Here is a 26,496-nt window from a genome sequence, read left to right as displayed (position 1 = left end):
GGCTTTATCTGCTTGGCGCGACTTGCCCAACCTCCTCGACTCGCTTGACCTCGGCGCTGCTGCTGCTGCTGCTGCTGCTGACTTGGTCGGCGACGAGGACGGGAAACTCGCCCCGTCTCGCTCGCTCACTGTCTGTCTTCTCCATCGGACGCACTGTGATGGAGCGGAGGAGAGGCGGAGGCGCGCGATGATGTTATATATATATATATATATATATGTATGTATATATACTGCAGCGACCAGAGATATTATTCCCTCGGCAGAGTTTTCGACTCTTTTACTGCTGCTGCTGCTGCTGCTGCTGCACCTTTCGACATTCCCAACGGCCGTGGGCGAGAGAGCATGCAGCAGCGGTGCGCAGCGAAGGCTGTCCGGTTACCTGAGGCCCGCTCGATACGAAGCCGCGCCTGACGGCCCGTCCGGTCTCTCCACTCCTCCTTCTCGCCTGCGAACGTGTACACGAGCGCTGTATACGTATACAGACTCGCGCGCGCACACGGACACGGCGTATACCTACCTGGGCGTCCCGGCGCGCATCGAGCGGTACGACCCGGCGAACACCTGGTATAATACTCGCTCGGCTGGGTTCTGCTGCTGCTGCTGCTGCTGCTGCTGCTGCTGCTCTAGAGAGAGGGATTTTATGTAACTGGCGGGGGTTCTCTGCTTTATCGACGCGAGCGCTTCCTGGTGCTCCTCCCGGTCGACTCTCTCGCCACGTATATTGAGTCGTAAGGCGATCGATAATACGCACACGCACACCTACATGCAGAGGCTTCGCGTTGAAGAATGCAGCCGAGATTAATGCCGCACGCGTGCTGCTTCCTTAATGCACATGCACGCACGCTGATGCACCTTGACCCATATGTGCGAGTAAGTTACTTTATCCGCGGGTAGAGAGAGAGAGAGAGATCAATGGCCGAATCGTATATTGTGCCGTGTATATTGGAAGATTCTGTTTTCATTATCGATTCTTTGTTGAATATATACTCGACGAGGTTTATTACGTTTTATTTATCGGGAGAGTATCGGCTCGCGGAAGTGGCCGCGTTATCGGTGTGCGACGGGCTATTTTATCCGCTGCTCTCGATGCTCGCCCTTTGGCGCGATAGCTCGCGGCTTTTTATACGGGATACGTGCACCATACGCTGCGTAGAAGCGGGGAAAAAGTCAGATGCGCGTATCGATCGAACGAATTTTTCGTTATCGCGCCGCTTGTTTACAAAACCTGCGTAAACACCTGCAGCGGCAAAACGCTACGAAAATACCTGGCTTTCATTGCGAACATCGGGTGTACATTAATTGAAAAGTTATTAAGGAAAATTTGTCGGTTTCTCGTTGCAGATAGCCGAGGACGATCGACTGCCGAAATGCCTTTGCTACAGATGCATGTACAATTTGGAGAACTTCTACGACTTCAGAACGGCTTGCGTCAACGCGGTCGCTATGCTGGAGCGATGTTTGCCACCCGACGCGGTAGGTTGACCTTCAATTTGCTTGATTACCGCTTCGCTTGGTTCAACACTTGACATTCTAACGGAGAAACTTTTCCTGCAGACGAAGGTGGAGATCAAACAGGAGAACAACGACTCGTCCGAGCCGTATTCGGAGCTGCGGATGGAGCTGCTGAAGGACAAAGACACGGGAAACAGCTCCAGCGGGGGCATGTCGATGCTCATACCCGAGGCGCCGGTCGTCAATCCAAACGCGGCCCTCGGCACACCTCCCAGACTCAAGTCAGACGGCGAACCCGACAACGAGGAGATCGGAGACGCCGCTGCTGGCGATGAACGTAAGTTGCATTTTGTTTTTTATTATGGATAATAGCTTGTTTTCGAGCTCGAGAATTAACAATGTTTTTTTAGGTCTGGAGGACCACGACAAGTCGGACGAGTACGAGATGGACATGGAGACGAACCCGAGCGACTTCCTGGAAATGAGCGCGCTCGTACCGGAAGAGGAGAGCGTCCTTCCAGCCCAGCAGCAGAATGCCGGCGTCTTCCAGCACCGTAACGAGCAACACGAGGTCTACGTCTGCTCGCTCTGCAACAAGGCTTTCAGCTCGAAGGGACATCTCTCGCTACACGCGAGGATACACGTTGGTGCCGGAGACGTGATCGGCGAGAAGGTCATCACGGACGATCACACTTCCTACAAGAGGCCGTACCAGTGCGACCTCTGCAACAAGTCCTACTCCACGGCGAAGCATCGCTGGGGACACGTTTCCACCACTCACAGGTGAGATTGGGCGAAATCATGCGCTTAATCCGTATAGAGAGGGAGAGAGAGAGAGAGAGGTGATTTTTAACAACCGATTGTTAAACTTGTAGGGGTCACCCAGCAGTGACGTGTGGCTACTGCTCGCGCATCTACTCGACGCGTACGAACCTCGAGGAGCACATAAAATCGCGCCATGCAGGTTTGCCACCGCCGCCGGAAATTCCGGCCCCTTACGTCCAGCCGGACTCGCGACATCAGTGCAAGACCTGCCCGAAGATGTACACCAACATTACCGATCTCAACAAGCACAGCCGCGTTTGCCTGGGCGAACAGCAACGCAAAGAGCAGCAGTCCAATAACAGTTTCAACCCACAGAACTTCGGTAAGAAAAATGCCATGTGTAAGTGCGAGTTTCTTTTTTCTTTGTTTTTCTTTCTGTCTCGATCTCGACTTTTGTGGACTGAACGAACGATCGACGGTCTTCTTGATTTGTCGTATGACTTTTCTGTTGCAGCCAAGCTTAAAAATGCCTTGGACCCGACGTCCGACTTATCTAGCATCGATTCCGACTATGAGAACAAAGATTACAGGAGCGCGGAAGCGAAACTTGCCAAAAATCCTCAGTTAACCATTCTCAAGCAGGCTCTCATCAAGGGCGACAGCGCGAAAAAGGAGTACGAGGAGAGGCAGAAAATGCTTAGCAAATCAAAGAAACAGGCCAATGCTACTAATAAAGGTAATTATAGCTCGATTGCTGACTCGGTTTTTAATTCTTCTATCCTCTGACTACAATACTTCAACCCCTTGTCCTAGAAGGAGTGGATCCTGACGTGAAGAGATGGTACTGCGAGGTCTGCCCGTTGAACTTTGCGACGGTCGACGAGCTGAGGCAGCACGAAAAGTCCCACGACGCCGATAAGCCTTACATATGCATTCTTTGCGAGAAGGACTTTGTCCTAAAGTCGTCCCTTAGCAGGCACATACTCTCGTCTCACGGGGTCGATCCCACACCGCTAGTCGAGAGCGACAAATGTCTAAAGAAATCCGTGCAGGAAGCGAACATGCAACCGCCACTTATCAAAGAGGAACAGAACGTTACCAAAGAAAACTCTTCGTCGCCATTTTCTGCTGATGTAAGTTACTTTACAATTCTGAAAAGCTATTCCGCTTACATAATTTTTTTTTTTTTTTTTTTTTTTATAAGTCGCATAACGTAAAAACTCTTTGTTACAGAACATGGAGAATGACGAAGACGAGCACGAGAACGGCAACGACAACATGCTGGAGATTGAGACGGTCTTTGTCTGCGAGATCTGTACGCGCGACTTCAACGACCGAGCCTCGCTCTGGCTGCACATCCGCGCTACTCACAAAGAGTACGCGGCATTCGCTTGCGGCGTCTGTCTGAAGATTTGCTCAGACAACGCCCAACTGCTGAATCACGTAAACATGTATCACGGAGGTAACAAACTGCTGATGTCCGAGCAGCGTAGGTACAGCTGCACAGTATGCGGCCGACAGCACGACTCTCGCAAGAAGCTCATCACCCACGTGTCCATACACAACATCGATCCGAGCTACGATCCTGCGAACTTCGTGCAACTCAATACCAATTACTACAATGAAAATGTCAATAGCAACGAAGGCGGTAACGAGTTAATCATGGATTGCGATGATGAGAGCGAAAAGGCTGACTGTTATATCTGCTACAAGAGGTTCCCGAATGAAGACCAGCTCATCCGACATCAGAGGAATGCGCACAAGTCCGAGCAGTTGGTTGAAGTGGGTGGAAATGGCGGAGTTCCTGGTCAAAACGGTACCGGCAATCGCGCGCAGTATCACCTGTTTTTCGTTTGCGAGCTGTGCGGAAGTTCGCATCCCAGCAAGTGGGAGAGATGGCTGCACGTCAGCAGTATGCACGGCAACGAGCTTGCTATAAGGTGTGAACGCGACGACTGCGCCAAGATTTTCGCTACGAAAGCTCTGCGTAACGAGCACGCACAGCACCATCAATTGCAGGGCGCTTCACCCAACACCTGCGAGATCTGTGGAAAGCTCTGGGGCAGCCGAGTTGACTACTGGAAGCACGTGATGGGTGTCCACGCAGACACGGTACCGCTCATCTGTGGTGTCTGTCTCAAGGTGTTCCCTGACGTGATGCAGCTCAGTCAACACGTCAAGTTGAAGCACTGGCCGTTGACCAATGGTGACTTCAGCTGCGACATTTGCGGAAGACCGTATTCCAACAAGAGCAAAATGTCGAGGCATAGGAAGATTCACGGACTCGATGGAGAAGTTTATAATCCGTCGGCTACTAACAGTAGTTTGATAATCAACGACGCTTCGAGTGAAATGACAGGACTTCCAATGCCCTTAAGTCTGGATAATGGTATGCCTCAACCAATCGAGCCAGTATCGCTCGATTTGAGCTGCGAGATGTGCGGTGACCTAAAGTTCAACAGCCTGGAGGACCTGGGCAATCATCGTAGAATGGCCCACAGCCTCTTCCCCTGCGACCTGTGCAACAAATGCTACGGTCGTACCTCTCACCTCTGGAAGCACGTGAATCGTGTGCACAAAGGTCACGAGGACGTGACCTGCCGCTTCTGCCTCAAAACCAGCGCTTCGAAAGATCACTTGGCCGCTCACATTGCCAAGATACACAGATACGAACCGGATGTGAAGAGCGAAATGGAAATAAAGCGCGATAACATGGTCTACAAGAACAGTAGCAGTAATTACTATCACATGGCTGCGGCCCAATCGCCTGAGGAGGACGGTCTGCACTTCTGCGAAAAGTGCAACAAGTCTTTCCACAAGCGATACCTCTTACGTCGTCACATGAAGGGATGCCAGAACTATCGCAAGGATCCGGCTGCCCTTCTCACACGCTGTCGCGCTTGCGAGCGTATATTCAAGGACCGAGCTAGTCTGCAGAAACACATTGAAAACCACCATAGCTCGTACGAGTGTCACCTTTGCAAGGAGACGATCACCTCGAAGCTTGGTATTATGACGCACAATCGTATGCACCATATGCATCATCCAGACCTCACTTGCGAGCTCGAGCACTGCCGTAAGTTGTTCAGGACGAAGGAGGACTTGGAGCTGCATCGCAAGGATCACCAGCATCTCGGAACTCCGAACGTCTGCGACTTTTGTGGAGATACGGTCGAGAACAAGCTCAAGCTCAAGATGCACATCCTGAGTCTGCACAGGAACGAGATTGGGGTCTCGTGTGGAGTTTGTTTGATACCAATGAAGGACCCCAAGGATCTCAAGAAGCACGTCGAAGATGTGCACGAGAGCATTTTGCTGAGACCCAATACCTGTCAGGTAAAAAACTAACTTTATGCTCTTAAAGTTGTTGTGCCAGATGTGCCTTTAATTAGACTTACATTGATTAGCTGGTCATAGTACAAAGTTACCATGATATTGCCGTCATCTACTCAATGCTTAAAGTCTGTTTTTTTTTCAAAGTTTTTTAAAATAAAATTTCTACTTTTAAGCAATACTTTCTTGCAATAGGAAACTAATTAGAGAATTTTATTGCATTCAACTAACCGATAATATGTCCCTCTTAGGTCTGCGGCAAGCAGTATGCCTCCAAGTGGAAAGCCTTCGACCACACGAAAAAGTGCCACGGCAAGGTCTTCCGCACGTGCAAGCAGTGCTTGGCGGTCTTCACCTCGGACGAGGATCTTCGCTACCACTATGAGCACATTCACAACATTCCTAAAGACCAGCTCGACGCGTTCCAGTACCGGCTCGAGGTTGCTGGTAATAAGATGGACGATTACGATTTGGGTGCGCTTGAAGTCGTTGTCAAGGAGGAACCCGAGGATCTCGACTTCGACTGCGACGCCTTTGACGAAGATACCAATGGGAACTCGAATGATTCCAAACGTAGACGCTCGATCACGGATACTTTTGACTGCGAGATGTGTCCGGAGATATTTCTGAATCACGAGCTGCTATCGTCGCACTACAGAAACGTTCACAATACTGATCCTGAGAGGATGTTTAAGAGGATCAAACTGGAGGCCTCGAGCAGCAAACCAAAGAAAAAGATGCGCGAAAGGGAGAATTACGAGTGCAAGAACTGCCAGAAGCAGTTCTGCACCAAGACCCTTTATTTGGGCCACGTGAATATCTGTACTCGTAAATCCGTGCCTACGTCAATTCTGGAAGCTCATTTGAAGAATAATAATCAGATCAAGCGCGAAGAGCCCGAACCCATTATCTGCGAGACAAATCTTAATATCCCGGACTTCAACCTATTCGAGGACATCAACATGCAGCTGTCGGGCCAAAAGCCCGTACCAAGCCTTATGCCGCTCGGTGGACACTCTTCCAAGTCGTCCAAGTATTCGCGTAAGGACTCGCGCAAGGTCTACGACGAGTCAACGAACACCGAATGCACTTGCGAGGTATGCGGTAAGCAGTGGCCTGCCAAAAAGCATCTGTGGCAACATTTGATCAGGTTCCACAGAGCAGAAGCTGCCGTGACTTGTGGTGTTTGTCTGAAGCTTTGTGCAACGTACGAAGATCTGTCGGAACATCTGAAAAACGTGCATCCATCAATACTTTCCACCGCTGGCAACAACTTCACCTGTAAGATTTGTGGACGTTACCACAACGCACGCAGCAAGCTGTTACTGCACATGAGCATTCACATCGACTGCAAGAACAACTTTATGTGTCAGCGATGCAACATAAGTTTCGACTCCGAGGAGAAGTTAAATGAACACGTCGCATCCTGCGTTGTGGTTCCTAGTCAATCTGAGGCCGGCGAGGAACCTATCGAGGTGAAGGAAGAAAGCGAAGAAAAAGGTAGCCTCATCGGCGACGAAGAGGACGAAACGCAGGAAAACGAGGTAGAGTCCGGAGACGAGAATTCGGACAACGCTGACAGCAGTTCGGATAAGTCCAATGACTCGGATAGCAGTAACAGTAATAGCAACAGCGACAGCTCTAGCGACGATGATAGCGACGACGACGAGGAAGACGGTCGGTCGCAAAACGTCGATAAGGACAGCAACAGCAGCGACGACTCTGACAATGCAGAAGAGATCCAGCCACAGGTCGAGGTCAAGCACCCGATGATGGAAGAGACGATGAGTCTCGGCGAGGAGGACGAGGAGGAAGATGGTATGTCCGAATCGGAGAACGACGATTATCTAAAGAAGCAGCAAGAGGCGCAGCAACAGCACGGTATCGAGGACCGCTACGAAATTCAGCAAAAGGAGGCTATGTTAGTCAATTATTCGGATGATGAGGGAACCCCGGCTCTCAGTCCAATGATGCCTCAGGCGATCAACGAGGGCAGCGCGCCGAACGAGGACAGCCAGGAAGAATTAACGAATCGGCACATGACTCTGAATGAGTCATTGAACGTAAAGAAGGAAAAGAGCGACGATAGCGAAGACAATAGCAGTGATGAGGAGGTGCAAGAATCTGGAGACGATGAGGTGCAGCAGGCAGAGCTCGTGGATCCCAACGCTGCCTTCCATGCAGATAATAATTCAAGAAGTAGTAACGAAGGTAATTTACTTGTTCAAATGTTTTTAAAGAGAAATAAAGCATCGGTTATTTGAATAGTGTCTTATTTATTGCTTCGTCTTTTTACAGGCGAGGAAGAACAAGAGTTAGGCGAAGAGCAGGAAATAGAGGAAGAACAAGAAGAGGAGGAGCACGAGCAAGAGCAAGAGCAAGAGGAAGAGGAAGTAGAGGAAGAGGAGGAAGAGGAAGATGAAGAAGAAGAAGAAGAAGAAGAAGAAGAAGAAGAAGAAGAAGGACAAGGACAAGAAGAAGGACAAGAGCTTGAAGACCAAGAGCACGAAGTACAGGAGCACGAAGTACAAGAAGTTGAAGAAGAGGAAGAAGACGGCAACGTAGAGCACGGTATGAATGAACACGAAGTGTTGGAGGTCGATGAGAATGAAATGCACAATCTGAACGGCACAGTGTTGATGCTGGCCAATGATGCGGATGGCAATCAGATCCTGATCGAACGCAACATGGCCGATCTCGAGAACGACGATTCTGTCCACGACATGGCACAGTACGTCTTCCAGGATGGTACAGGTTTTGCCCTCGAGGACTACGAGGCCATAGTTGAGAATCAAGGTGAGGAGGAAGAAGAGGGTCAAGAGCACCACGGTTTCGAGATGGAGATCGGTAACGCACACGAGGAAGAGGTTGAGGATCAGGAACAGGAGGAAGAAGAAACTGAGGAACGAGGCGAAGAAGTCGAAGAAATGGAGGAGGGCGAAGAGATGGAGGAGGCGACTGAAGAGCACGAAGAAGTAGAGGAGAACGACGACGAGGAACTCAGTTCTAGTGCCAAAAGCTAAAAGTGTCGAGAGCAGGAGGACGATGTGTGTTTAGTTGAGTGGGACCACGAGGAGAAGCGACACTCTTTCACGATTTTGTACCTCTAAGATTTAAGTAAGCTAGAAACAAACACAAAATCGAGTGGATGTTGTACAGTGTAAGGAAAATTGACGTAGTAGCGAAAGAGGCTAAATCGCGATGAACTTTTCCGAGAGAAAGACAAGAACTACTATAATTACGTGTGCGTCCAAGAGAGACACATGCTATTTTTTTTTATGTCTGCCTGTATCTACTGCGTTCTTATTGTGGTATTGAAGAATGTGGATGGAACTTGAAAACCCTCTTTGAAATACTAATATTTGATATTTAATATAGTATGACATCGTGAAACGTAAATGATGGGTAGAGAGAGGAGTATTTACGAGTGTGGAACGTTGATGCGTCGTTTAATTGAACTATTTAATTTATAAGAGAAGCGCTGGGGTAATAAGAATCTTTAAATAACTATTTCAAATAGGGTATATAAGTGATGACAGGTATGTTTTTACAATTATTTTTTTTTATCATTTCATCGATAGTTAATTCAATACCAATTTACGAAAGGTTTTGTTTTATAAAAGCCACTAATGGCATTGATAAATAAAACATTGACCTCTGCTTAACTTAATGATTAATTAATTTGTCGAGCATCGCGGATCTCGGCACGACAAGAATTTTCAAGATGAATTATAAGAGCAACGAGAAAAATATTGAAAAAAGGACTTGGAAGGGAGAACATTTTTAAAGGAAAAACTTTTTTACAAAACGTTATTTGTTAATGTTTATATTCATTCCACGATTCCTAGGATCTCTCTTCGAATTCGACGTAAGCGTTAATTTTCTTTCTTTCTATTTTTCGAACCTTAATAAGCGATTGACGTTCGTATCGTATTCTTTGCACGTTTTAGTGTTTTTCGTCTTTTCTTTATTTTTTCTCGTTTTCTATAATTTATATGCTAATGATAGGTATCGACTGCGTGCGAATTAAAAACTAAAAAAGAAGTGTTTATTCGTAATTATCTACGAATCAGCATTGAGCGAAAACATGTGACGTTGTTGAAAAAGGGTTGGCTTGTATATAATGTAGCATAATTATATCTATTTACCATTTAGATTCACGTTAACTCTCTTAGGAGATAAGTTCGCGAAAGTATGAATTGATAAACTAACTGTATCGAAGCTGCTGCGTGACTGCGGGAGGATACAAGCGATAGTCTAGGCGCTCAGCACTTTTCGTCGGACTTGAATGGCCAGTAGATAACCAAGGTATTTTCAATGTATCGTTGCCTCCTGAACACGAATTTCGAGGGTGGAATGCCCAAAAGTGGTCAGGTAATTTGCTATTAACAAATTAATTGTTAATATTCAACAAAATGATGTTATTTCCCAAAAACTTCAAGCCAAAAACAGTTTTTTAGATTCTTTATATGATTCTAAATCAAAAATGTTCTTATAAGATTTTCTAAAAAATACATAAAAATGAAAAAGCTTTCTTTTCGAGTAAAAGAGTACTAAAATCCGGTCTAAATCGCGATTTTTTCCTTAATTTTATCAAACTTGATCAATTTTTACTCAAAAACAAAGCCTTTTTCAGAAAATCTTAAAAGAACATTTTCGATTTAGAATCATATAAAGAATTTTGAAAAATGTTTCCTCGTTCGAAATAATATAATTTTGTTAAATATTAACAATTAATTTGTTAATAACAAATTACCTGGCCACTTTTGGGCATTCCAACCTCGATATTCGTGTTCAGGAGGAAAAAATACATAGAAAATACCTTGGTTATCTACTGGCCATTCAAGTCCGACTAAAAGTGCTCAGCGCCTGGACTACGAAGCGTTTGGAGCGTTTGTCGTTTCCAATCTTTCTATTAACCGTGATTAAAGCGACGTGTATGACTTTAAGGAACCCTAGTGTATACATATTGTGATAAGCACTCGCAAAGCCATGTATAAAGAATATCAAGATTTATTAGCGTTTTAAGATGTGAGCAGGAACGTGATGAAGATTTTCGGGAAGATACGAAATTTATTCGCGTAACACAAATTAGATATTAGCCCGTGAACTGTGCGAAAGATGGAATACTTTAAGTGTAAAATTTAAAATAGTCTATGAAATTTCCCATCGAGATGATATATCGTTTGACAAGGCTACAGTTGTTATTATCGAGATATGAAAATTTAAGAGGAAACAAATAAATGCCCAACACGATTTGTATTTCTTTATCGTTTTAAATTTACTTAATATACCCAAACTTTATTCTTCTCATATTATTCATTATGTTCTTCAGACAAATTTTTGTATAAAAAATCGACGTTTCATAAACTTCATACTTCAACAGATAAAATAATAACAAAATCACAGTTCAGCTCTTTCACACAGAATGGATGCCTTCGATGAATGCTTCAACTGAGGGAATTGGTGCATCTGGTAATATTCCATGACCTAGGTTAGCGATGTAACGATCTTTACCGAATAGACGCACCATATTTTCAGCTCTCTGACGTACTTTTTCCTGTATTGTAATTAATAAATTATTTTATTATTTAATTAATGAAATGAATAAATTTTTAACAAATCAACAAAAACGGATTATTATTTTTGAGATTAATAAAAATAAAACTCTGTTTACCGTGGTTGAGTATAAGGCAGTTGGATCCATGTTTCCTTGGAGAGTAATGTTTGGTCCTACCCTCTGTCTGGCTTCAACAGGGTCAACAGTCCAATCCAAGCCGATAACGTCGTAACCCGCTTCCTTGGCAAAGATTTCTATCGAATCAAGAGTAGCCCCTTTGGGAAATGCAATCTGAAATCAAATATTTTACCTATTATTATAGTTTTAGCATTTTAAAATCATACAAATAAAATTGGATATTTACCATTGGCACTTTAGGAATGTTAAGACTGTCTAGTTTGGCTTTTACTTTCTGACTTATTTGCTTAAAATACTTGAGAGAATACTCTTTGAACAGTTCAGTATTTAGGAAATCTCCATGGCTCTCAAACACTTGTAGTAACTAAAAAGTAAGCAAGTAAAATAAACGTTGCTATATTGTGATTGTTTATTCGCTTATAAAACAGAAATTTTGATTTTCAACCAACCTGAGCACCAGCTTTGACTTGCATAACCAAATAATCAACAATAACATCCGTAATCATCTGCAATAATTTGTGAGATTCTTCTGGATACTTATAAAGCCAAATCCTAGCTTGTGCCATTGTAGAGCTTCCTCCACCTTGGATCATGTATCCCATAAGTGTCCACTAGAAGCAACAATTAAATTAAGTTATCACTTTTTCTATCCCTCAACTGAATATCACAAAGAAAAGGTAGCCTTACAGGGGCTCCTGTAAATCCAATAAGAGGAACTTTTCCTTCCAAGCTGTGTCTAGTCAGCGTAATTGCCTCGCCAACATATCCCAAATCCTTGTCCACGTCAGGCATTTTCAATCTAGAAATGTGCGTTGGATCAGCCAATGGCTCTGGCAGAACAGGTCCCTGAAAAAAGCATATATAACGTAATAATTTCAGCACATCTCTACAATACATTTTTTTTTTTTTTGAGTATTCATTCGTTCAACTTACAACACCAGGCCTCATTTCTACCACAAGACCCATAGCTTGAGGAATTACAAGAATATCTGAAAAGATGATGCTGGCATCCAGGGGAAACCTCTTGATGGGTTGTAGTGTGATTTCGCAGGCCAGTGCTGGAGTCTGACATATGCTGAAGAAATCATGCTTGGTGCGGAGCTCCCTAAATTCTGGCAGATACCTGCCAGCCTGTCTCATTATCCATACAGGCACTTTGTCAACTGGCTCACCTCTGGCTGCTCTGAGTATCCTGTCATTTTGTAGAGGTGGAAAATTGTGCTCCGTCATGCTAAAACACATATTGATGAAAATTACGTTTTACTCACTTTGCACTTGTCGAATCTACTTTTAAAAACACTTGGTAGTCTGACTTTTGTACATCATACTCTATTTTATGATTAAAATTCATTAACAACAATCAACAGCATTTGGGAAAATTATTATGCTAGTTACTATAGTACGGAATTATACAATTTATATATTTTATTATCATTGAGCCAATTTAATTCACTATTCACAGCGTTTCGAATGCGTTTTCTTTCAAAAACAGGAAAATAAATCATCTATTGTTATTGTTTAAGCTATGCGCAACAGTTATAACCTTACTTCTCCGGTGGTGATATAAGCAGAATGACTAATAAAAACAAAATTCTCATTCCCTCGAGTAGTCTCTACAACACACGGCTCTGATAAGTACCTATGCAGTGCAGAGTTGGCGGGTTTACACGACTGCGAATCATATGCGATAACTGCAGATAACATGAATTGCGATCGGAATTCGGACTGGAAAATAGCGCGCGAAATTCGAATCGACTAGATTTGTTAGTTGAAATGAAATTTGTCTGAAATAAGGGAATCTTAGCAAGGCATCTTACTCGGTGCAGCCAGCAAAGGTAAGTTAAAGATAATCATTAGAATAATGACCTGTCGTTGGAAGGGAAGTTTTAATTGGGAAAAATAAAGTAGTTTTTTAAATAAGTTGATTAAAAACTTTTATTCAATTAATTTCTACGGTAGAAAAAAGGACGTAACAAACAGTACAGTTCTTAGCACAATAGTCTGATGATGATGAACGCAACAATAATTGAGACACTGATGTCAGATTGCGTTATACTTTGTCTTCGTTACTTTATTTGTCTTAATCCGTCGAATGAAGTTCAGTCCACTTTTGAATAACATAAGAATTTTCGAAAATAAACCCTGAGCAGTGCAAACGCGCGTTCGGCGCTCGAGTCCACCGATGGCAATTAGCTTCGCCTCCAGCATTCCTTGGTAGATCGGAAAGGCGGAATTTTTTTTACGAAGCGCCTCGAGCAGCTCTTCGTTATCAGCGTAAATCTCGGTCTCTTTCGCGCCGGCGAGCAGAAAGTCCAAAAAAGATACCTCGCCTACCTTGGTCTCCCTCATCGCTCTCAAGTCTTTGATGCAGCCAGTTCTCAAGCTGATCGACACTGATGGGAGTGACTTTATCATCCGGAGATTGTATTTACTCAGCACCTTTGCGTTACTGCCTCTTTCGACCTGTTCCTCGTGCAGGGTTAGGAGCTTAGCCATGTGCTCAACGGTGATGGGATTGAGGACGTGCCTCAATTTCCGCGCCCAACCTAAACTCCTACCTAGGAACAGTAAGTTCAGGAGCGAGGTGTTGTAATCGTTCTCCCAACAGGTATAGGTCGACATCGGCACGTCAGGTCGATGAAGCTTGTGGTTGACATCAGCACCGTAATGAAGCAGCAGCTTCACGGTCGAGCACTTGTCAGCTGGATTGTCAACGTCGACCGGCGCCGCGATGAGAGCGTAGAACAGAGGCGGATGGCCGAAATTGCCAAGCTCGTTGATATCAGCACCCGTCATCAGCAACTTGCGTACCGAGTCGACCTTGTGAAGCATACAGGCCACGTGCAACGACGAGTTCGCGAGCTGCTTTTCCTTCGACTGAAGTAGTATCTCCAACATGTGATCCGGTCTGCGGCGACGGTATTTAGCCTGCACAGCACGACGGTATACCTGGTACGCGGTTTTGCCTTTCGCGTCTTTTTTACCGACGTCAGCTCCGTGATCCAGAAGCATTTTGATGAAGGTCACTTTGGCGCAGGCTTTGTTTTGGACAGCCGTGTGGAGCAGAGTCTGGCCCTTGGGGTCGTCGGCGTTTACGTCCCTAGTTTTTCTCAAGAGGCGACGCAGGTAGATGATCAAGGTATTGGATCCTCCTTCTCGCAGACATAAACGGAGAGGACTATCTCCCTTGAAGTTCGTCGCGTCGACGTCGCCACCGTTGTCAAGTAGATCGGCAATCGGTGGGTACTCTTTCTTACTTAGCACTGCCAAGTGAAGAGGAGTATCGCCTGTCGAGTTAACGGCGTCGACATCGCTGCCATGTTTCACCAGAAGATCAACGATGCCACAGTCGCTACTATCGTAGTAGTCTTTATTAGAAGAAGTCGAGGAGTTAGCCGCGGCCCAGTGCAGGGCGGTATTGCCGTTAACTGCTGTCTTGGCCTCGACATCGGCTCCGTGTTCCAGTAGCAATTCGATCAGTTTGTAACTGCATCTCTCGTTTTGAACAGCCAACTGAAGTGGAGTTTCGCCTTCGGCGTTGACTAAGTTGACGTCTGCTCCGTGTCTCAGAAGCAACCTTACCAGTTCGGCAGCGGGATCACCTTTTCGGATAACCAAGTGAAGAGGAGTTTCTTCAAAAGAGTTTTCGACATTAACATCCTTGTCATCGTGCACCGGCCAGCACTGCCAGCGAGTGTCTGTCGTCTCTTCCATCGCACAGAAATGCATCGACACACATACACACACACGCACACATACACACACTTGGAATACAAAAGGACTACGCGTCAGTTCGGTATGACAGACGAACGGCAACTGATTCTCTGCTCTAGTGCTGCAACTGCCTACTGAATGCTGCGTCGGCGGAGAAGCCGATCGATGTTCCAAAACGCAGCTGCGCTATGATACCCCATAGAGCCTGTGCTAGTGAAGGGAGAAATAAGCGTCCCCCAAAAGTTTCTGTCAACGATCGATACCGGGAGTTCACATCTTTGCGAGACGGACATAAGTAGGTGAAGCAAATCAATACTTTTTTTTTAGAAATTCTTCGGAAATTAAGTTTTGGATGAATGAGTATACTATGGTATGTACAAACCTCTTAGGCCTCGATTCGGTAGGCCCCCCCCCCCTCTACGCGGATAAAACTAAATATAGATTTACTCTCCTCTTCGGGCACCCTCTCTAGGCTCGCTGCAATACGTATAGCTATATGTCAGTTATGCGTTCACTACTACACGCTCAAAATACTGGGCGACATCTCTGTATGCTACGTAATTACGATTATATCGTAGGATCTTCAATTACGCCACGGTAGTATGCCTGCGGTACGCGTTTTGCCCTTCGCATCATTTTTACCGACGTTAGCTTCGTGATCTAGAAGCAATTGAATGAATTACAAGTAAAGCCGAGTTTTGCCCTTGAAGTTTGTGAAAACCGAAAATCGATAGGAATTCATCCCTATTCCAGTGCCTGGGGAAGACGATATCGTTATCACGTTCCACATAGAAGATTAACGATTTATTTATTGCCACTACGAGGATCGCTATATTATCGGCGATATAAATAAGAAAAAGGACAAAATGAATCAGAATCATAAGCTCCTCCACTATCGCCCAGTCATCGCCAAGGGTATATAAGGGCTCTGGTCCGGCAGTCCAGACCTTGCAGATGTCTTCACCTCTTACCCCCCTCCGCTACAAACTTATTATTCCCCTATTATTGCATTTTATTTAATCCCTCTATGTCCAATAAAATAATATTGTGCTTCCTAAATATAATCATGAATTATTATGATAAGGATCGCAATGTAATTTATGCAACAACGTAATTTTGTCGCTTCATAAACGATTAATCAATTTCGAATTATGCGATTTATCGTAAAATAATTTTACAAGAAGCAGAGTAAAGCGAATCTTTACGAAAAGTTCACTACTCATAATAGTCGCATTGTTTTATTATCGTCTGGCATATCCTAGTAGGACCTACTTATTTTCAGTAGAACCGGTTTCAAAGTTTTTCAATAATACACTCTGCACCTTTCGAATATTCTTTCATGTTCCTGCTGCAATTCCTATAATACAAATGGTTTACAAGGGAAAAACTGCGACTTGACGCGCAGCAGTGGAAAAAGCTACATTTCACCTAGTACGGATAGTAACTGTATTATTATATTAGAGTCGAGAATATGCACTTCTTTCCGGTACAAGTAATATAACCCTACATGGAAAGAAAATCCGACTCTCCCATCAACCTGTACAAACTCACCAACCACTGCACCTCTCTAGAAAATTCCAAGAGAAAAACTACTCGCTCGAAACCGGTCCCGATTGCTCTCGAGGACTGAAAACTCGTCGAAAAAATTCCGACCCTCGAAAACTCAGCTCGGCCGCAATGCCTTATTGTACCCGCTGCAACGGGCAGATGTGCATCAACGCGGCTCGCGTGCAAGTAGACCGAGGAAAGAGAAGGCACTATATATATATATATATATATATACACCTCTATAGCTCGCGCGCGCGCGCGCGCTGTACACATCGAATTGATCGCGGCGCCGGCGCACACCGCCTGATGTGTTCTTTCTCTCGCTCGGCGCAGCTATATACCCGCCGCGGCAGAGCAGCGCAGTCTCGCTCGGGACTTGGCCTATGACACAGTTAGGGTCGGCAACCTTAACTCCATATAAGTATACGCACTCGACTGTTCTCATTCCCTTCGATATTATACTTATATCCTAACCTCGTACACGACGACCTGCAGCTCTGTGTTGTCGTGCAATTTTTTTTTCTGTTTATACTCGGAAACGTCGCTACGATTGACGGTTCGTGGAAGACTTGGTAAATATCAAAGTAGATCGCACTGGTTATACGCGCACGCGAGTTTTGACAGTGTATACGCGGTATTGAAGTATATATACACACAGCAGTATAGCGGATGCGCAGAGAGGAAGCGGAGAGCAGCTGACTAGCCGAGAGTGACGGCTCGCGACATTTTCCGAGTAAGTATATATACATACATACGTTTTGCGCATTCCTATAGCGAGTACTCGGCCTTTGTCCGTGTTATATTACTCTACTGCAGTCGGATGCAGGCGACGGGCTTTTGAGGTTAGCCATTTCTCTTCTTCTTCTTCTTCTTGCGCGGCTGCTTATTATATTCGCCTAGTTACTGGGTCAATGTTTTTGTTTACCTTTTTTTCGGTCGCCAGAGTACGTGGAAGTGTATACGCAATATCGGATCGAGGCGCGCAGTATGCGCTATATACCGCGCTGTTCCGTTATGCTGTTATATATCGATGGGTGATGTGCGCTTTTTTCCGCGAGTTATTATCGTCGCGGCTATTTTTCATCGTGTTTGCGCGCGCGCGACGTCGAATCGTGCGACATTGCCGTGCGTTTCGCTGCTGTCGCGAATGCGCACACGTGAAAGAACAGCGGAAATTTACGGTTTTTCTTTGTGTTGCGGTACGAGTAGCGAAATTTTTTTTCCTCGAGTAAACATATAGGAAACCTTGAACGGCGTCTTTCCAACCGCTTTTGAAACATTAATTTTTCCATCGCAACGACGTTATTTCGCTCGAAGCGCAATTCGTGCACACCGAGCTTTCTACTTATTGCACGAAAACGATTTTTCGTCTTAGATCCTATTGTACTACGTGATAGTCGATCAAACTTCCACGAAAGTTTACGTAGCGAGTAAAAAAAAAGAGTCGAGGAATCATGAATAAACGCAACCGGTCGGTTACGTGTCGAAAAGTATCGAAAATTGCAAATTTCTCAGCGAAAGTGTACGAATTACTCATTGTCGGGGGGGTTTCCTTCTTCTCGTTTGCGTTTCACGACGTGACGGAGAGAAAGACCGCGGAGAAAGTCGCGCGACGCTCGTAAAAAAAAAGGTAAAAAATAAGAAAGCGCCGGCTGTATGGAGGTATCTGTAGGATATATGTATATACACGAATATGCGAGCGTCGTGCATGAGCGGGAGGATAGCGCGGAAACTTTTTGTGCAGTATAATGATCGGATATTTTGATGGATCTTTTTTTAGGTGGAGCAAGGTATTTTTACGTTGGGTTGCGAACTTTTACAACACTTGGTCGTCTGTTTCGGAATTTCGAAGTAATGCGCAGTAAAATGCTTTACTGTTTGCATGTTTTAATAATTCATCGCAGTTTCTTCACCATTTCAATTACTAACTTATATACTCTCATCAAAAAGTCAGTAGAGAAAAAAAAAACCGAGCTCGTAAACCATCATCAATTACAATAAACCCGTTTCGCTCACTTTCCTTCGAGGCTCGAAAAAGGCATTTCCGGGTCTCTTGGGTGCATCATCGAAAGTAAAAGTATCTCCGCATACACACATCGACGTACACGCAGATCCGATCTCACCAACGTATATACATATCCCGCGGCCGGCTTATAATATAATTCACTCGTATCAGGCGCTCGCACACATGTACACGGCTGTACCTGTCCATAAAAAGAACTTAGCACTTTCACCGCCGACGCTGCCGCTACTCTTCGGATTCTGCAGCGGTGGTCGCTTTTTCTCCGAATGCTAATGCTTCCTTTTAGTCTACCGACGAACCTGTTTTTCTATGAAGCCGTGAACGTGATTTTTTGTTTGGCATGCCAACTGTCATATGTATATGTAGCGCGAGGAATCGAAGAGGTGTCGAGTCTTTGTTGGTTGCCTTTTTGTAGGATATAGGTAGGAGTTATTAGAGGATGAGTTACGAGCGAAAAAGATGGTGGTAAAAACGTTTTTTCCTCCAGCAGTTAATAGAGATTTACTGTTATTGAGTGAGGGAACATAAAATTTAAAAGCTTTTCAGAGTTGGTTTAGAAAAAATGCTTATTTTATACATTGTATTATGCAGTTTTCACAAATAGATTAAGTCCCTTTAGATTCTCTCATCTCGATCTACAGCCTCTTGCAGATCATCGAGCGAGGTGCGGTTCACGGCTTTCGCGGAGGGAGCATATGTGCGACATTGAGATGAATGATCGCTTATACACTTTTTACGCGTGTGCCAAGGTTTTGTACGGATTTTCCTCTTGGTTCATATGCACTTTGGAAGTAACGTCTTTGTTCCATCTGCTGCATTCGTGTACCAAAATTGAAGGTTTCATAAATCGCATACAGGTGGGACAAAGAGTTCACCATCTTTTTCTTAACCGAAAAAAAAATTTTTACGACTACAAGGAAAATCCGCGTCAGGGCTTAATTCTTCTTCAGTTTTTATCTTATTTTCGCTGAAAAGATTAACGTAGTTATTTTGTTGAAAATAGTATCGACTTGTTTAACAACTTCGACTTTATTACAGTGTAAGGAGACTACCGGGAGGACTTGTAACAGTAAAATATTGAAATTATAATTGTTTTCGAAATATTACACGCCAATTAGTCGCCGATTTCGTAAAAAGTAATTTAAATGACCCCAAATCCTGCACAGGACTGCCTTAACAATGTTACTTCACAGGTGCTGATCGGGGTCCTCTTTAATCCTACGTATCACTTTCGGTTTTCGCGGGCGTTCGTGCGAAAACGGGTTTCTGGAATATCGCAGATTTCGTGCTGAATTGAATTAATTAAAGTGGTATGACAAAACTCGCTAAGCTGTATAAAATATCGTTTAGTATTCAAATGCGATTTTCGCGATGAAGTAATAAAAGTGAGATCGAACGTATAAATCTTCGAAATCCACTGGATTCTTTTGAGATATACGAGTGCGAAAGGTCAATGCCAATAATCGATGTGCGATTCTTCATGAATTGAGCAGAAGTGAAGTACAGCAACCAATATAGCAAAATGTATCTAAAAAGAAGTCGAACTTTGACCATCTTGCCTCTCTCACCACTGGATCTTCTTCTTTTTTTACAAATCCCTTTCGACTTTCAGTTTCATCGATAACCTGGCCAGCAAGATCGGCATGAGAAATCGTTACCTCTTCGCGAACAGAGCGACACAAGCGAGAAAAAAAAACACTCGCTCTTTGATCAAGTAGCTCGTTAAATCCTCTCTTTCGAAAACGCCGCACTCTCGCATATTCTATTGCACATCCATTATACGCGCGATTTCAATATTTCCTCTCTTTCGCATGACGCGAGTTTCGCAAGAAACCTACAAAAACTACCCCGATAATTACCTTCTCTCTCTCTCTATCTCTCGTTATTTTCACCCGAGACGCTCGTAATAACAGATGTCGCACAAGCGCGCAGCATCTTCGAACGGAATCCAACAACCTACTTATACCGATTTCGAAAGTTAGATGTACATACGGCTGCACAACGTTCAATTTATATCGGACATGTTTTAGAAAAAAATATATGGATGTTCGATGTACTAGTTGGCGTGCGGTGCCTTCCTTGACACTTTTTTTTTCGTTTGGATGAACGAGTAGAGAGAATTGTAACGGGTGTGAGCGCACGCGAGGCTTGGACGTCGAGTATATATAAATACGACCTTGCCTCGAGCTTCGAACGCCGACAGACAGTCTTTATTCATTCCGGTCGGCGTATGGAGAACGCGAGCTTAGAATCGTTTCTTACTGCAGCTTTATAATAGGTTAACATATCGTTAAGGTTTTTTTCAAGATCGGTATACCGCGATACCGATTTTTTCACTTTGCATTTTGAACAAGAATCATTTTCACAGTGTGCAATCCTTTAAACGAGTTATTCCAGAAGGTTACACTATTGCAATTTCCGATATAGTCGCGCACACGCGTTGAACGACAATCGGTACAGACACTCGGTCAAGATTATATTCTCATGAATCGCACCGGAATGAAAAATTACGAAATATTCGTCACTCTCAGTTTTAACTTCTTGTTATACAAACTCCTCCGATAAATAAAATATCAGTGTTTGCTCTTTCACGGTCGATTGCGGTGAAAAATAACTCGCCGCTTCGTGGCATTCTTTAGTTAACGTCTTTTATCCTCTCGAACATCCTCGACTCGTGCAGGACGATGAACCCCTTCGAAAAGCGATAATTTTTTCATCCGCGCAGAAAGCGCTAACTAACGACGATTTTTACTTTACCGATTTTTCATTGCCGATTCTGGTATTGACGCTCGCTCTGAACTCGCTGCTGCAGGGTTATGTACATAGGGTGACAATGGTGAAAGTCGCGCGGTCTCTAAATGCGAAATACACCGGTCGTTTGTTTTTGTTGTTGAGAGACGCCTGTTTCTCTTTCCGAAGGGTGTCCGGAAGTGCAGGCGTAATTTTGTTTTGTTTTCGCGCGCGAGGTGTCATCGAACGAAGAAATCGTTATTGGTATGCGCGTGTAAATATTCTCGTAACAGCAGCTCTATATCGACATGTGCGTGGCGTATCGATAAGCCTTTATCGGATTCCAATTTCGGATAGTTCTTAGTTCGACCTGAAGTGGATCGTGTTCTGGTTATTGTGGAAAATTGTGCGCGACGAGTATTTTTTCCTATGTACGCTTCAGAGGACGATAAGAAGTATAGGTATGCGACCTTGCCAGCGGCAAGGCGAGTCAAAATTTAATATCGAATAAAAAACGCGCCCATCATAATATATATGGCAATAAAATTCAGCCTTAGCATCGAAACGGCCGGTAAACTCGAAGAAATTCGGAAAAACAGACCTCGTAGTTGCGAAACTGCATCGGCGCATAAATTTACAAGGTATAACCCGCGCGAGCGGCTATTAGCGCGGGAAATTTGAATAAACTTTGTATTTCCCGTACGTAGAGCCTCGCGGGCGGCCGTTTTATTATACGTTCCGATCACGCGTCTCGACGTGTAGTAGTAGAGAGAACGACTTTAATTTACGAGACGACGTCGGCTCTAATGTTTTTTTCCTTAAGGTAAAAGGTTCGCGCTTTCAATGCCGATTTTGGTCGTGAATTTTTCTTTCAGCTCTTCTTCGCTCGCGCTGACCTACTGATTTGAATGTCGTGAGATCGTTAGGTGCAGATGTCTATTACACACACACACACATACAACGTTGCATCACTTCCCGAGTGTTAACAGGCGTAAATACACGAGTATCTCTGGCGATTTTTTTTTTCTTTCGCCGTCGAGTTTGGAGCGTCTGATACTTCGTCGAATCGATTTGCATAACTTGGGAAAATGTGCATTTCGTGCGGCTATCGCTACCGCAGTGTGCGGCTATTATTGTTTCGCCCGAGGAATTTCAAAGCGTTGCTCATTTTTTTTTTCGAAGGTAATCGAGCAGTGACTATGTGTTTATTTAGGCGGAGTCAGAAAAATGAATTTCTCTGAAAAAACTTTTTTCCGAAACAAGGATCGAAACGTACATTTCGTTCATATATCCACGGAAAAATTACATAAGAGCGGCCAACTCGCAGTTTTTCTCCACTAAAGCAGCGAGTCCAACGAAAAAAAAAAAAAAAAAAAAAACGTGGCGGCGCTAGCAATTGTGTTCCTTCCCACCACGACGTTGCGCAATATAAATAATGTCGATTTGCCGTACTTGACCTTGACGCCTCGTTCGACGCTACGCGTATACACCTACACACTGCCGGTGTGTAGATATAGATGGAATTCAAAGCGCGTTTCCAAATCGATGAGTACGACGACGCCTCGCGGAAGCTGTTTGCGTATTCCCGCGACGATGCGACTGCGAGGATTTATTTTGGATATCGATCAAGATCGTTTAGTGCGGCTTCGATGCGCCTTGGGGGGTTCGCACTTGAGATATTCCCGGTGAAGGTCTGAGTCGGGGATTTTCGTGCTTTCGAAAAATAAATCATTCTTCGATAACCCCAAACAACTGCAATAGCTTCATCTCCAAACCTCTGAAAACGCGAGACTGCCGTCGGTACATACCAAAGGTAAAGAAAAGAAAAATCACATCGACCATCCAGAACCTCGTGCATCACGGCGAGACGTGCCTGTGGTGTAAAAAATGCTCCTCCATAACAAAAACCCGAAAAACTTGAAAATCCCGTGTGCTCATGGCGTCGTTCTTTTTCTCTCTTATGTATATACATGTAGGTGTACACGTATATGCCGTGTGTACGTGAACGTAATGTGTATTATATACTCGACAGAGGAGAAATTTTCGATGATTCAATTGCCTCGCGGAAAGATTCGTTAAATTCACGATTGTTATTGCGTGTTTTTTCTTCTTTAGAACACGAGGGTCATGTTCGAGTTTTGTTTGCTGCATCCGCGATGCTACTTCCGATTACTGGATTTTTCAATTATCATATATTCATATCCTCGGTGTTGTTGCTTACGGTTGTAGCGCGATAAACAAGATATTTTTATAACGAGGCTCTATACGTACTCACACTTTATTTATTTTGATACGATATATTCACGTGATGTAGGTCTGCACTTTATCGATCCATAAGCCTAGTTCCTTATATTCGTATTACTTATTGTACTGTATCACCATATCGAAGTATGAGCTTATCGATAGCTGCGAAATAAAGGGAAAACACAAAAAGTGTTTTGAATAACACACACGCAGTAGCATAATCGTCGATACGAATACGAAAGATTCGCGGCAGCGGAAAAACAAGCGATAAGCTTCGAGAAAATTCAGTTTCGCAGTTTTGTACGAGTCTCTTTTGACTCACAACCGATCAATCGTAGTAGTTCACTTTGTTTGTACTCGACACGCGTGTTTTTCAACTCTGTACTACAGCGACAATTACACGCTTATCCAGAATTGTTTAAAACCGCAAATTAGTCCATATTCTCCCAACTAACGAGCGATTATAAATCTTGCGAGTTTTTCAAAGAAAAAAAGTGTCACTTGGACGCGCGAAGCCTCTCGCAAACAAGTGAAGTCATCCATCAAAAGCGTGTGTGTCCTATCCCAAGGTACTCGCTTAAAAAATTATAGCCACTTCCGCCGAGGAACAAGAAAAGCCACAGCCTCGCCTGCTTGGTCGGAAAACAAAATTGTAACTTTGAACTTTTATTATCTCTTCGACGTCTCGATACGCGAGATACAGTCGGTCGTTCCACTCGGCGTTGACAGGTGGCCTTAACCCCCTCGACACGCGCATCCGCAAGGTGCGCGTCATTGTCGAGCTCGGATTTGTTTTTTGGAACGTGCTGGCTGTTGCAGCGTTGAGTATTCGAGGCGCGCGTTATTCGATTAATATAAAGTGTCGCGATTCGAGCTGACTGCGAATCACCCTTTTTTCGACTCTGGTATGTAGCTTCCGGGAGGTATGTTATGATGTGTGAAAGTTTTCTTTTTCGCGACGATTAATTTCTTCGTCGCAAGACGGAGATGAAAGTTGGGCTTGGAAAAAATTCCTCTTAGGAAGTAACTCAAGGTGATGGATATTTTTGCTCGACGATTCTCCAGAGGAGGAGGAGAAAAACTCGGAAGCCTTGGCTTGTCAACATTAAAGTGAACTTTGCGAGTGTCTGCGTGTGCGCTTCGTTATAAGCTTTATCTTCGATGTTCAATGACTCTTTTCACTCGGGGTCGTTCACTCTCGGAAGCTCAGGTGCGGGGCTTCGAGTCTTGCGAAACTCGTATCCGCGCGATGTGCAGCGTGTCATTGTACCGAGTCGATGAGCGGATATTATCGTCAATATTTATGCGCACATGGACATTCTTTATTAGTAAACTTGATTTCGTTTCTTTAGATGTTTTTTTGAGAATAGTATTTTCAATCGGTTCGAAATTACAAGAATGCCCACACAAGCACGATCAATAATCAAAGAGTTTACAGTAGATAGGTGCAATCGCGAGCGAATTACATAAATTTCAAAAATTCACTCGGCTTGCAAAATCCTCATCAACCGTTGATTAGCCATGACGTCAATCACTCTCTGGTGCATAAAGCGTATAAACAGAGATTACTAATATCCAGCGGCGCAGATTAAGAAAGTAAAGCACAGCATTTCCCAGATAATTACACCCGTATATATGAATCAGCCGTCAATCCGCAGTGGTAACAGTCGAGCACGACAAGCCCCAATAAGTTCCACCCTTGAACTCGCGCGATGTGCGCTAAACGTGTGTTTATTTATTTTTTTCCCGCGCCTCTACATAGGTACGTGTTTCCAGCGGTAAACAGCCGGCGAGAGGTGATTTAGTAACTCCAAGCGTATAATCGGCGGAATTCTCAACGCGAAGTTATTGCACGATTTTTAATAATCAATTTTTTTCCCCTTTTCCTCGTATTATCGCCGGAAAGCGTGCACGCCTTGGATGTTTGCACGTCTTTTCTGCGGCAAAGTACGAATTTTTCGACACGCGTTTTCGTGCTATCGTGAATCGCACCGATGCCGCGATAATAATTCAAAAGTTTAAAACGAAGCTATTCTGCAAATTAATATGCATCACACTATACCCCAGGGATCAACAACCCTACGCGCGTACGTTCTTCTGGTCACGTAGGCCGAACCTAAACTGTAGAGCCTTTTGGCGAATTCCTTATGCAGCGGGAAGCGTCTCTTTCGGGCACCAGAAGTGAGTCGAACGCGCTTGGGAAAACATCCCGTGTCATTCATCTGGACGGTGCATCACGGAAAGTCTGTGTGAGGTGTTGCTTTACCGGGAAAAAAGTAACAGTTTGCTTAGTTTCTATCTCTAATTGACAACATTTTTAAATTCTCGAGGATAATTCTTTCGCAATTTCACCGTACGAGGAAGTCAAAAAATAAGCATGACGCGAGGGCTTTATTAGTTAATCTATAGTTCAATTGTGAAAAAGAAACGAGTCATTGGAGATATAATACTTTTACATCTCACTCGGCTATATGGTAAATGTCAAGATCGAAAAGACGCTTGCGATCAAAAGAAAAAATCCGCACGTTATCGAGCTTGCGATAATACAACTTACGTATACTCTTGATGCGAGATCTTGTCAAACGAACGAGAGCAAAGGTCGGAGAAAAGTTGCTCGAGACTTTCAGCGCGAACTTTTTGCACTGCACTTATGACGAGAGGAATTTTCTTCGTTTCATATAAGAAGTGAGAAATTTCAATTTGCCTTTTCTTTTTCGACGAGTTAAGCGCGAGGAAAAGCTGTTTGGTAAATAATCGGCCGTTTTCCTGGTCGTGTTTGTTGTTGCTGCGCATCTTCGGTTATTTACACTTATGTAAAGATCGGCTTTATATCGGTCAGAATATATTATCGTGTTTGTGATGTTCGGATTTTTCATAATTACGTCTGTTTTTAATTGGTCTATTATGCATAAAACATTTCACTGCCTCTATACTTCCAAACACAATTTCGTACACTTTGAACATTTCCACAACACTTTTCGTAAGAACC

General features: G+C 44.1%; 4 protein-coding genes across 19 annotated transcripts in view; 2 read left to right on the top strand and 2 right to left on the bottom strand.

Moving 5' to 3' along the window:
- LOC100678349 (zinc finger protein 208) overlaps nt 1–10,812 on the top strand; it is a 19,208-nt gene extending 8,396 nt beyond the window's left edge. Inside the window, exons 2-10 of one of the 4 annotated variants that reach the window (XM_032595745.1) lie at nt 1,342–1,473; nt 1,555–1,789; nt 1,863–2,235; nt 2,328–2,599; nt 2,732–2,953; nt 3,034–3,350; nt 3,451–5,553; nt 5,802–7,761; nt 7,849–10,812. In XM_032595745.1, coding sequence (XP_032451636.1) covers nt 1,342–1,473; nt 1,555–1,789; nt 1,863–2,235; nt 2,328–2,599; nt 2,732–2,953; nt 3,034–3,350; nt 3,451–5,553; nt 5,802–7,761; nt 7,849–8,573 — 6,339 coding nt within the window. In that variant the 3' untranslated portion in view covers nt 8,574–10,812. Of the gene's footprint in view, nt 1–1,341; nt 1,474–1,554; nt 1,790–1,862; nt 2,236–2,327; nt 2,618–2,731; nt 2,954–3,030; nt 3,351–3,450; nt 5,554–5,801; nt 7,762–7,848 lie in introns of all 4 variants that reach the window. The other 3 variants (XM_008217310.4, XM_003423927.5, XM_016987924.3) reach the window with 3 other exon arrangements.
- On the bottom strand, nt 10,807–26,496 carry LOC100123708 (uroporphyrinogen decarboxylase). 12 transcript variants are annotated; one of them, XM_016987877.2, is made up of 7 exons: nt 26,062–26,496; nt 12,182–12,479; nt 11,936–12,094; nt 11,698–11,859; nt 11,475–11,612; nt 11,228–11,401; nt 10,807–11,110 (listed from the first exon to the last, which is right to left on the bottom strand). In XM_016987877.2, exons 1-7 carry the CDS (start codon nt 26,298–26,300, stop codon nt 10,970–10,972), a joined length of 1,311 nt encoding a protein of 436 aa, XP_016843366.1. In that variant the 5' UTR covers nt 26,301–26,496; the 3' UTR covers nt 10,807–10,969. The 12 variants fall into 12 exon arrangements, with proteins under 12 accessions (XP_016843366.1, XP_001607401.2, XP_032451640.1 ...); XM_001607351.6 differs by lacking the exon at nt 26,062–26,496 and adding an exon at nt 17,266–17,546; XM_032595749.1 differs by lacking the exon at nt 26,062–26,496 and adding an exon at nt 17,436–17,506.
- LOC116738472 (putative ankyrin repeat protein RF_0381) lies at nt 13,166–15,255 on the bottom strand. The gene has a single exon (XM_032595748.1). It carries the CDS (start codon nt 14,975–14,977, stop codon nt 13,289–13,291), a length of 1,689 nt encoding a protein of 562 aa, XP_032451639.1. The 5' UTR covers nt 14,978–15,255; the 3' UTR covers nt 13,166–13,288.
- LOC100123703 (ATP-binding cassette sub-family G member 1) overlaps nt 16,872–26,496 on the top strand; it is a 28,317-nt gene continuing 18,692 nt past the window's right edge. The window contains exon 1 of one of the 2 annotated variants that reach the window (XM_003423925.5): nt 16,872–17,243. The gene's annotated coding sequence lies outside the window, so the exon portion shown is untranslated. Of the gene's footprint in view, nt 17,244–23,775; nt 24,077–26,496 lie in introns of those variants that run through there. The other variant, XM_031920994.2, reaches the window with a different exon arrangement.

Source organism: Nasonia vitripennis, chromosome 1, assembly GCF_009193385.2.
Source record: "Nasonia vitripennis strain AsymCx chromosome 1, Nvit_psr_1.1, whole genome shotgun sequence".
NCBI lineage: Eukaryota > Metazoa > Arthropoda > Insecta > Hymenoptera > Pteromalidae > Nasonia > Nasonia vitripennis.
This window is presented reverse-complemented; position numbering and strand designations above follow the sequence as displayed.

What these genes read in the sequence shown, in the direction of transcription:
- LOC116738472 (XM_032595748.1), bottom strand. Translation starts at nt 14,977, where the DNA reads ATGCATTTCTGTGCGATGGAAGAGACGACAGACACTCGCTGGCAGTGC.
- LOC100123708 (XM_016987877.2), bottom strand. Translation starts at nt 26,300, where the DNA reads ATGCGCAGCAACAACAAACACGACCAGGAAAACGGCCGATTATTTACC. An exon ending in ATCTCGCATCAAGAGTATAC is followed by an intron (nt 12,480 to 26,061) that starts GTAAGTTGTATT and finishes TATGTGTTTTAG; the next exon opens with CATGACGGAGCACAATTTTC. An exon ending in ACATTCCTAAAGTGCCAATG is followed by an intron (nt 11,402 to 11,474) that starts GTAAATATCCAA and finishes ATTTGATTTCAG; the next exon opens with ATTGCATTTCCCAAAGGGGC.